Source organism: Triticum urartu, chromosome 2, assembly GCF_003073215.2.
Source record: "Triticum urartu cultivar G1812 chromosome 2, Tu2.1, whole genome shotgun sequence".
Lineage (NCBI taxonomy): Eukaryota > Viridiplantae > Streptophyta > Magnoliopsida > Poales > Poaceae > Triticum > Triticum urartu.
In genome coordinates this window covers 735,856,469-735,868,348 of record NC_053023.1, presented here as the reverse complement: position 1 = coordinate 735,868,348, position 11,880 = coordinate 735,856,469, and the positions used below count along the sequence as shown (strand labels likewise).

At 45.6% G+C, this 11,880-nt stretch overlaps 1 protein-coding gene across 1 annotated transcript; it reads left to right on the top strand.

Moving 5' to 3' along the window:
* The first annotated feature begins 676 nt into the window (after positions 1–676).
* On the top strand, positions 677–7,119 carry LOC125540312 (WD repeat-containing protein 44-like). The gene is made up of 7 exons (XM_048703917.1): positions 677–2,437; positions 5,074–5,164; positions 5,275–5,432; positions 5,521–5,572; positions 5,690–5,772; positions 6,012–6,105; positions 6,327–7,119. The coding sequence occupies exons 1-7, from the start codon at positions 1,031–1,033 to the stop codon at positions 6,917–6,919; spliced, it is 2,478 nt and encodes an 825-aa protein (XP_048559874.1). The 5' UTR covers positions 677–1,030; the 3' UTR covers positions 6,920–7,119.
* The last annotated feature ends 4,761 nt before the right edge of the window (positions 7,120–11,880 follow it).

The following is an 11,880-nucleotide window of genomic DNA, read 5'->3' as shown; positions in this document are numbered from 1 at the left end:
GGAAACACTATGGCTCCTAGTGTCTTGCGTGCTACCAAAAGGCCGCATATGTTTTTCTGGGTACCTTTTTTAACACATTATAACGTAGATGTCCACATACACACACATATATGTAAACTCATTCATATGAGCACATTAAAGATATTGAGCCGGCACAACCTATGTTAAATTTGGCAAAGTCAATATAGGTGTCATCATAATGGACGGGAACGCCTGCTAATACTGAACAAACATCACCGAAAAGTCTAACCCTTGCATTTTGAAGGGTGAAAAATATTGCTAGTGTCATGCAGCTGATTGTGATGCTTGGGCCGGGTCCCCACCGGTCATGGTCAGGCACAGGAGGAGATCTGGACCATGGATATGCACCGGTTCCCTTCCGGATACTCCCTCCGTCCTTCAAAGAATGTACTTCCAACTTTTTTGGAAAGTCAAACTTTTTTATGTTTGACTATATTTATACAATAATACACCAATGTTTATGCCGTCAAATTAGTAGCATTCGATTCATGATATAGTATATTTTCATGATATAGTTATTTGGTTTCATAAACATTGATATATTTTTGCATAAACTCGGTCAAACTTTCAAATAATTTGATTCTTTAATAAAATTGGAAGTACACTTTTTTAAGGACGGAGGGAGTACCAGGGAAACACGAGGAGGTTGGGCTGTTGGTCTCGTGTTGGTGGCCACCCCCGCACCGGCAGCCTCCCAAACAAAACACCGCACACCCCTGCGACAAACCAATGCCGCAGTGCTCCCCCTCCCCCTCCCCCGCCTCGTTCCCGCTGCCGGCCTCCCACCTCCATCCAGCTGGACGAAGACGCGCGCCGCACCACCACCACCACCGGCAGCGCTGACAGCAACGGGAGAGCAACAAACGCCACGGCGCCGAGGAGTGGAGGGCCAGAGCCCTGCTCCCGCGGTATAAAGTCCTGCGCTTTCACCCGGGGCGCCGCCGAGCACCACTCCGACTCGCCGCGCGCTCGGGGAGGGAAAGGCGGCTCTGGTGCGGGGGTCGGGGCAATGCCGGAGGCGGCGGCGCCGGATCCGGCGGTAAGGAATGGGGAGGAGGGGCACGAGGCGGAGGAGGAGTTCCACGAGTCGCTGGATCGGATCCTCTCCTCCTCCTGCTCCTCCACCTCCGCCTCCGACGACGACGCCGACCTCCTCCTGCACCGCCACCGCCGCCGCGGGAGCCAGCACCAGCACCAACAACAGCAAGGGGCAGCGGACCCCGCGTACGACGTCTGGATCTCCGAGCCGACGTCCGTCTCGGAGCGGCGACGGGTGCTGCTCAACCGCCTCGGCCTCTCCGCCTCCGGCTCGCTGCAGCCGCCCGCCTCCCCCGGCCGCCGCTCCATGTCCATCTCCTCTCCTCTCTCGCCGCCGCCCCGCTCCCGCTCCCCCTCGCCGCCGCCCGCCTCGCCTCCACCGGAGGAGGCGGGGCCCGCGGAGGAGGACAGCCTTCCCAGATCCGTCGGGCTCGGCAAGCCGCCGCTGGCCCGGAACGCGAGCATTGGAGGCGGCGTTGGGGGCGGGGAGCAGTGCCGGATCCGGAACCTGGACGACGGCACGGAGTTCGAGCTCGGGGAGGTGCACGAGGAGGTCGTCCGCGAGGTCGGCACCGGCCGCCAGCTCACCCTCGAGGAGTTCGAGCTCTGCCTCGGCCGCTCCCCGATCGTCCACGAGCTCATGCGCCGGGCCACCACCGCAGGCGGCGCCTCCTCCTCCGCCTCCGACCACACCGGTGCCCCCGCATCCTCCAAGCCCCGCAGGAAGTCCGGTGGGTGGCTGCGCGGCATCAGGCACCTGGCCGGCACCGTCGCCTACGGAGGCCGCCGCGGCAGCGCCGAGGTGAGGGACAGGGAGAAGGAGAAGAAGGAGAGGGAGGCGCGGCGCCTCAGCTCCGCCACCGACGACAGCCTCGACGGCAGCAGCACGCGCAGTGCGGGCAGGGTCAAGGTGCGGCAGTACGGGAAGACGTGCAAGGAGCTCACCGGCATGTTCATGACACAGGAGTTGGCTGCGCACTCTGGCTCTGTGTGGTGCATCAACTTCAGCCTGGATGGACGGTACCTTGCAAGCGCCGGCGAGGACCGTGTCATCCATGTCTGGGAGGTCTCCGAGGGTGAGAGAAAGGGGGAGTTGCTCGGGGAAGGTGCGGTTTCGAAGGAGAGCGGTGGCGGAGGCAGCCCATTTGTCGCGGTTGCTGGAAATGGGTCGCCGGAGGTGGCAATGCTGCCGCTCAACAGTGCAGATAAGGGCTATGGGGAGAAGAAGAGGAGGCCAAGGGTGCAGAGCAGCCGGAAGTCCGTCGGTTCTGATCATCTAGTTGTGCCCGAGTGCGTGTTTGGGTTCAGAGATAAGCCATTTTGCTCGCTCCTGGGACACGCCGCTGATGTTCTTGATCTATCATGGTCCAAATCTCAGGTACAGACTCCGTCTGATATTTAATTGAAAAAATAGCCAACTGCTTAGTCTTACTTTTTCGGCACTTTGTTAGACATTCCGAAAATTTAGAATCGACAGTTGCACTGCAATCTTCTTTAGAACAAAACCGAGTGGTAATTTTCAGTTTTGATGGTGTATAATACGGCTATAAGGACCATGATCACCAAAACAACTAAAACTATGTCATGTACTATAGGGAAAACATTACACTTCCAACTTTTATCACTTGGCTGCACTAACTGGTCAATAGGCCTCACCGCCCCAGCATGCAACATTGCACTACATCCTGCCGATTGAACCAAAGGCTTGTCTGTTGTGTGCTTCAGTTTTTGCACTGCTGTAAGATTCACTTCTTTTGTATGAGTAGTGAATCTGTTGCAATTTGATTTGTTCATCGTGTTGTCATTTTCATGCTCTGTAAACTGGTAAATAACACTATTAGTTAGAACCTGCATGATTAACTATAGTTAGAACCTGAATATCGGTAAACTGGTAAAGAACACACATAGCATTTGGTTGAAAATGGTCTGTACATATTCCGTGTGTAAACGTTTGTCCTTAAGAAAAATGCTTGCCAGTGTATATGATTTACAAATCCCAAATGGTGTGTACAATCTTGTAATTCATGATCTGACAAGTAAGATAGTAGGCATAATCATAAACGATAGCCTTCCTGTCTTACTATTCAGTTTTCCTTCCCACGCAAAATAGTTGGCCTTTGCATCTGATCATGTCAAATATAATTACGGGTAAATGCCTTGCCAGTGTATTGATCGGCACTCTACTTGTTTGCAAAAATTACCAGTGACACTTCATCTACTGGGTCCCTGTAGTGTTCAAATGCACGAGCAGCAAATCGACGTTCTATGGTACAGATTTTGGGACATTCTGGGACATATAATTGAATAGCCAACCGCTTAATCTTACGTTTTTGGCACTTTGTTAGACATTCTGAAAATCTAGGATCAGCAATTGCACTGCAACCTTCTTCAGAACAGAACTGAATGGTAATTTTTAGTTTCGACGGTGTACGTCTGTAAGGACTGTGATAATCAGAATGACTAAATCTAAACCACGCACTATATGGAAAGCCACTTTCAACTTTTCACCTGGCTACACTAACTGTTGGGCAATAGGCCTCAGCATGCAACAACACACCGCATCCTGCCGATTTAACCAAAGACCTGGCTGTTGTGTGCTTCTGTTTTTGCACTGCTTTAAGATTCACTTCTTCTGTATTAAGTGGTGAATCTGTTACGGCATTCAAATGATTTATCCATTGTGTCATTATTTTAATGCTCTGTAAACTTGTGAATAACACTATTAGTTAATCCTTAGACTGCAGATCTAAAGATAGTTTAAATAGTTGTTTATGTGTGATTAACTATGGTTATGACCTGAAAACCAGGTACCATTTTCATATTCGATAAACTGGTAAAGAACACTAATGGTTGCATATGATTGAATGGTACGTTTATATTCGGCTCGTAAATGTCTGTCCTAAAGAAAAATGCTTATCATTTATACATAGCTTAGATATCCCAAAGGACGTGTACAGCATATGATTGTAGTTCATGATCAGGCAAGCAAGACAGTAGGCAGTCATAAACAATAGCCCTCCTGTCGTACTATGCACTTCTCCCTCCCACGCAAAATAATTGATCTTCTTTGCATTTAATAATATCAAACATAACATATTGGGACCCTACATGTTTGCAAAATAATACCAACAAATGCATCACTAGTAAATTGACCTTCTGTGTCCACTGTGAGCTTTCTTTGGCACTCATGCATGCTATACTTCTGCATATTTTGCACGCTGTCTCCTTTTGAATCCTCCCAGAAGCCATTTTGCATTTCCGTCAGCAGGGATGCCTTTTTGGTTCCCGGGAGCATATGAACAGTATAACCATAAAAAAATATTTTAAAAATTTAAAAATTCTTAATTTCTTTTGACAACATACATGTTCATATCTTCTATCTGCGTGCAAAGTTTGGTCAAGGAATGGCATAAGCTGTGATCTGGGCCCAAGGAAAAAATGTGTTCTAAAAGGCCATTTTCAAAGCAGTATATTTGTTCTTTTTATTGGTACAGGCCACAATATTTGTATTTTCTGTTTTTACCATAATATTTGGCAGACAACCAAAAGCACACAAGCAAAAACACATGCCTATTTTTCCCTGATTCGTTTGACATTTGCAAAATTGTTTATTACACTGGGAGCGTATGCTCCTGGGAGCCGTTTTGCATTTCTGTCAGATGTAGTTATAAAGTGACTTAGGTTTGACATGTTCACCATATGCATATTTATCTTGTCCTCTGCTTCATTTTGGCTTTCAATCGTGCAGCATGGTCAGTATGGCTTGTGTTCAGATGTGTTCTCCATTCCAATATACAATTGTCATGATTCAGTCATAGTTGAATATAACCCATGGTGTTATTAACAGCTAAAAACCTTTTATGTGAACAATTTCTTGAATACATTTTTTTGCCCAAACTAAAGTAGTTAAGTCTGTTAAACAAACCCCAGTCTAGACTTGACCTTTGTGGGGCCCCGGTTTAAAATGAACAGTATTATGTAAAGGCACTAACCAGTTGTTTGTCTCTCATGCAGTACTTGCTTTCGTCCTCAATGGACAAAACTGTTAGGCTATGGGACATCACATCCAGTACCTGTTTGAAGACATTCTCACACACGGACTATGGTCAGTCTAGTTGCAGGATCATTTCTGCATAACACCTTTTTGGCCATTAACTATATATGCTTGGTGAAACCAGACAATTGACTTCCTTCTGTGCACCCATTTTGTTGCAGTGACTTGCATCCAATTCAATCCGGTAGACGATAACTTCTTCATTAGTGGGTCACTGGATGAGAAAGTTCGCATTTGGAATGTCCATGACCGCAAGATTGAAGATTGGAATGATCTACATGAGATGGTTACCGCTGCATGTTATTCCCCCGATGGACAGGTATGTTTATTTTCATTATGGTAGTGAACATGTGTAGTGACCAACTGACCATGAACCTAGATGAGCTTATGCTCTGTTACTTTTAAAGGTTGCAATGGTGGGATCTCACAAGGGAAGCTGCCATTTGTTTGATACAACTGGTATGCCACTCTAATCGTAGTTAAAAGCATCTGTTTATCTTTGTAACAGTATCCTGATATAAAAAGTAATCAGATAAAGTAACCTTACCTAGTGTTCTGTTTCATCGATGACTGCAGAAAAGAAGCTTCTGTACAAAAGCCAAATAGACCTAAGAATCAGGAAAAAGAAGTCTGGCCAGAAGAAGATTACTGGCTTCCAGGTACATATTTGCACAGTGCAAGCATTTTAGGGGACTTGATACTTTATTTAGAAACACAACATGCTTATGGCATTTTAAAGATTTGGAGTATAAAATTCAATAAATCATATGCTTATTCTAGAAAAATAATTCATATGCTTATTCTAGAAAAATAATTCATATGCTTATTCTAGAAAAATAATTCATATGCTAATGTGATGCAACCAATACCACCTAAGTATCTGTGTTTCATGCAACAGTTTGCTCCAGGAAGCTCCTTGGAAGTCCTGATTACTTCTGCAGATTCAAGAATCCGTGTTGTTAATGGCGATGAGCTTGTTCACAAATTTAAAGGTAACATTTCATTCTCCTCCCATTGTAAATTGTCTACGATATGTTTGCTGATAACAATGAAGTTCTGTTTTGCACAAATCTAGAGCACATGTTCATTCTGTGTAATGTGATTTGTGCTAACCTGTTTCCCTTGGAGGGAGTAAGATCCTTATTTCTGTGATCCGCAGTACATTAGTGTTAGTTTGGGCCTTCATTTACTTGATGTTTGATATTTTCACCAGGGTTCCGCAATACTAGTAGCCAAATCTCAGCTTCTGTAGCTCCAAATGGAAAATATGTAGTCTGTGCCAGTGAGGACTCTCATGTGTATGTCTGGAGACATGACAACAGTTCTCATCCCAGCAGAAGCAGGAGTGCAGTTGATGTAACCAACTCGTATGAACATTTCCACTGCCGTGATGTAACTGTGGCAATCACATGGCCCGGTGCTGAAGCCCGTGGATCGCTCGGGTGTCGTAGCAGCAGACACAGCGATTCGGATGGTGCAGTGAACTCTGTCCCTGAAACTCCTATACGAAACAACGAGCATGGATCGAATGGAACTGCTCACAGTCACAGATACATTGAGAGCCCAGTTTGCGAAGGTGGTGCAAGCACAAGCACCAGCAATCATCCGGTTGAAGCAGCGTCCCCATCCTTGCCTGACGAGCAATTACCGTCTGCGAAGAGCAGTCCTGGCCACAGTTCATCGGACCTTTGCATCGGAGCTATGGATGTCCAGCGCCGGTCCGCGTGGGGTTTGGTGATCGTCACGGCAGGACAGGGAGGAGAAATCAAAGTGTTTCAAAATTTTGGTTTCCCAGTTCAAGTGTAAAGCAAAGCGTTGAGAGTGGGGAGTTGTTGGTTTCATTACTGTATAGATATCTTTAGTTCCTGAGCAGTTCACCTAGGATTTGAACTAGTTGAAAGTTTTCTCTGTTTTGATGCCTTGAGAGCTCACTCAAAAAACCACACTATTCTTTGATACAAGCTTGTGTAATTGTGTGGTTAACGGCCAATACATTTATTTGTTCATATCTTGGTTGTTTCCTTATACAAGAGACGAGATAGATACTGTGAGTTGATGGTGAAAAATAGTACTCCCTCCGTTCACTTTTGTAAGATGTTTTAGATATTTAAGACATCTTCTAAAACAGTTTAATTTGAGCTATCTTAAACAACTTACAAAAGTGAACCGAGGGACTATATGTGTCTGCTCCTCCTAGTTTTTCCCACAGCCTTGTCTAGTGTGGCTGTGGGAATTGGAACAATCTTAATTTTATTGTAAATATAATAATATATGCAATACGATTTTAGTGTGTGTGCCTGAGATCGAACTACGGCAGGAAAACGTAATGAGTGTGGAAGCTAACTGTATGCTCAATACCACAGATCGGGCACCTACCTTGCTTATACTTAAGTTGATTTTTTTTTTGAAACGGAGGCAAAAGATTTGCCTCATCGATTAATTAAGAAGAAGAAAATTGCCCAGTTAATTAACGGAAAACCGGGCAAAAATCGATACGTAAAAACCACATGCGGACTACTCGCTAAGAAAGAAACTCCATGACCCCAGATCAACCAACAAACACACATAACACGCAACAACCATGATCCCTCGCACTCCTATGTCGCAATGAAACCCCCAACAAAATCAAGGTTTGAATACAACGGACACCACCAAATCCACGGAGACGAGCCAATCAGAGATGGTCGAAGAGGTTGAGTATCATCCATTAAGCTGCCGCGGACGCTTTACCAATGGCGCCACTCTTCTTGCCTATGCTCCTGAGAGGCTTCTTCACCTTCTTGATTTTGCTCGTAGAAGCCTCCTCCGCTAGGAGGCCGGCAATCGCCTTGCCAGACCCAGGGCTACCTGCCTCCAAACCAGGGGGCAAGTGGCAAAGCTTTTTCGTGAAGATCACCTCGTCAATGCGTGCCATCGCACTTTCATGGTCAAAGACCAGCGATCGGATGGTCTTCAACGCCTCATAATTAGGTGCCTAAGCACCTACCTCATCAATCTCGGCAACCACAAATGCCACCTGGCCAACAACCACATTTGGGACAACAATAGCAGCATCCAAACCCCCATGGTCCACAAAGGTGATCGGCTGACTGGGCTCCAACGACGGCGGTGAGGTCGCAATCGGCATTGCCAAGGCCCCTCCAAGCGATTCCATCTCCTTAGGAAGCACCATCGAATAGGCGAAGTGGGCTCCTCACAAAGCTTCTGCAGCCAGGCATAATCTGCAGCACCGGAGCAATGACCTCAGCAACGGTTTCACTCCCAGAAGCAAGCAATCGGCACGACAGGCTGCGACGACGAACGAGATGTAGCACGAGGGGAGAGATCTCCCTACATGCCCGCTTCCCCATCGGCAGAACCAACTTGGATATCGGGCAGCAGAGACACAACGGACACAACCTGAAGCTTGGCGAGAGCGGCCTCTGCACTTGCCAAAACACTCACAACTCGCGCTATGTAGTTGCGAAGCTCAGCGCGGAGTAGCTCAATCTGCTCCAGAAGGACGGGTTGCAACGCTACATCAACCAGTGTTGCATCGACATCTGACGCTGGCACTAGAGGAACGTTTGCCTTCTACAATAGATAGAACCCCATAATTATCAGTCCCCTTCTAGGTGGGTGCTGGATGCCCCTCCAGTAAAAATGTCATAATGTGCTGCAGTAGCTAGATTATATGCACTATTAACAGAAAACCAGCCAACTTTTTCTGGAAACCATGCAATGAAATCTTGTTGGTTACGAGGCGAGGACTGAACTGGGGAAAGTATCAGGTGCTACTGGCCATTAGGTGCTACCATGATACGGACTCCTGAACCATTGGATCTCAGATCAGATGGTTCCCGGAAGCTCTTGAACATTTTACGAAAACGTCATCCTAAAGTCTGAAAATTACACGTAGATACAATAGCTTCTCAGATGCCATTGGATATGAGATCCAACGGCTCTCGGATGCCCGTATCACGGTAGCACCTAAGAGCCGGTAGCACCAGATATTTTCCCGACTGAACTGGCCGTAGGGCAGCCTACATCTTTTTTTGGTGTTATTGCTCGGAAATCGACAACGTGGGGTCCAGGGGTCACGCCAAGTATGAATCGATAACGTGGTGTCCCTAGGAAGCAGCGAGGGCGTGTCTCACTCGGCGCCGTTTAGAACAGCCTGTCATGTAGCACTTGCTCGCCGGTCACCGCCGTTTCCAAGAATTGCCATTCTACAAGTTGGTTGGCGTCGAGGCGGAGCCCCAAAAGCAGGACAGGAAAGTTGCAGGCTCGAGCACATTGCCCGGTGTCGCGAGCGCCAGGTTTTCGGGGCGTCCCTGCGGTGATTTGTTTTGACATGCATTAGATCGGATCGGAGGTAGGAGATGAAGTTGTATAGCGAGATTAAGACATCGCAGGGGTTATCTGTCAAACCCCTTTAAGTGGCTAAGGGGAATCGCACCTCTCATATAATTTGTTCATTTTAGATCTCATGGATAGGAGGGAAAGTTTTCAGATTTTCACCGAACAAGCGTTTTCACCCGATACGTTGCCACATATATATATAAACACTATTCTGATCACGGGATCAGAATAATATTCTGATCACAACATGAACTTTCCGAGTAACGCGCCCGACCTTCCCCGAGTAGTAGGTTGAACTTCAGCTAAAAGGTGTCCAAATGGGGCTTGCGCTATACTGTTGGAAAGCTATGGACATCAGTCTCATGACCCAAGTTAAATTTTTGGCAAAATATAAGTGGTTTAAGAGCAGTTTTGAAAACCGTTTTTTCTTCATACAAAAAACATGAATCGTATTTTCGATCGCATTTTTAAACCGTTTATCGGAATGAGGCAAATAATATGGCGTTGGAAAGCTGCTGAAAAACCGCTCCTTCCACATGTTGAAAGTTTTCTCTAATTCCCTATGGTTAAAGAGTAATTCAGAAAATCGTAGAATTTCGCAAATGGAACACCCGAGTTTGTATTTTCGATGCCATTTCTAAACGGCTAATCCAATTGAGTCAAATAATATGGCGTTGGAAAGCTTATGAAAATGCGCTCCTTTTTCATGTTAAAAGTTTTTTCTAATTTGTAACGGTTTAAAAGTATTTAGAAAACGGTACAAGTTCCATCGAGTTCGTATTTTTGAGCTAATTTTTTAACCATACGTCCAAATGCAGCAAATGATATGGCGTTGGAAAGCTTGAAGAAATGCGAAACATTTTTGTATATATTGTTTCTCCTAATTCATTACGGTTTTATGTCAGTTTTGAAAATGGCCAAAAACGTATTTTTACCGTAATTTCTACAAACTTTATCGGAATAGGGCAAATAATATACCGTTGAAAGGCTACAAAAAATTCGAAACTTTTTCATGTTGATGGTTTCTGTGTTTCCTTGCCGTTTTCAAGTAATTTCGAAAATGGCGAGATTGTTCGTTCTGCCTTTATTGCGAAACAGATTCTTCGAAAATGCACCGCGTGAAGAACTCGAACTTCTCGGCATGTCTACTTGAACTTCACTCTGTTTTTCACGTGCTTTTTTTGCCCGTAGCTCTCCATCCACAGCTCGTAGCTCTCCATCCACTTACCGGAATTGAGCAAGTGATATACCGATGGAAAGCTGTTGTAAACACGCAACTTTCCCGTGTTGATCGTTTTTTCATACTCGCGACAATTTTAAAAGTTTTTCATCTCAAATTCATTCATTCATCATCGTAGTCGAACTTCCTATTGTTTTCACATTAAACTTCTGTGACGTATTTTCGTTTGTAATTTTCTCATTCAATCGTCAGTGTTACATAAATGATATTATTTTTGTACAAACCCCTCTCACGATAATTTTTTTAAATTTCTCCGACGAGGACTTGAACTTACACAAATGATATTCCAGCTGTTTTGAAGTAAATTAGAAAATGACGAGATCATAATTTCTGCCTTCATCGCGAATGGAAATGCACCGTGTGAAGTAGTTGAACTTCCCGGGCTTGTCTGTTTGAACTTAACTCTGTTTTTGACGTGATGTTTTTGCCTGTAACTCACAAACCACTTACCGGAATTGAGCAAATGATATGCCGATGGAAAGCTGTTGCAAACATGCAACTTTTTCGTGTTGTTTAGTTTTTCATACTCGTGGCGGTTCAAAATATTTTTTTGAATGCGTAAAAATGTGTTTTTAAAGGTATACATAAAACTTTTAAACCATTCATCGGAATATAGCATATAATATACCATTGGAAAGCTTATGAATAGGAGCATCTTTTTCATGTAGACACACGTTACAAATTTTTATCGTTTAAGAGCAGTTTTATAAATGGAAAAACCAACGTTGTGTTTTGTTGGGAACGTAGTAATTTCAAAAAATTTCCTACGCACACGCAAGATCATGGTGATGCATAGTAACGAGAGGGGAGAGTGTTGTCCACGTACCCTCATAGACCGAAAGCGGAAGCATTAGCACAACGCGGTTGATGTAGTCGTACGTCTTCACGATCCGACCGGTCCAAGTACCGAACGCACGACACCTCCGAGTTCAACACACGTTCAGCTCGATGACGTCCCGCGAACTCGGATCCAGCAGAGCTTCACGGGAGAGTTCCATCAGCACGACGGCGTGGTGACGGTGATGATGTTGCTACCGACGCAGGGCTTCGCCTAAGCACCGCTACGATATGACCGAGGTGGAATATGGTGGAGGGGGGCACCGCACACGGCTGGGAGAGATCAACTGATCAACTGATCAACTTGTGTGTCTAGAGGTGCCCCCCTGCCCCTGTATATAAAGGAGCA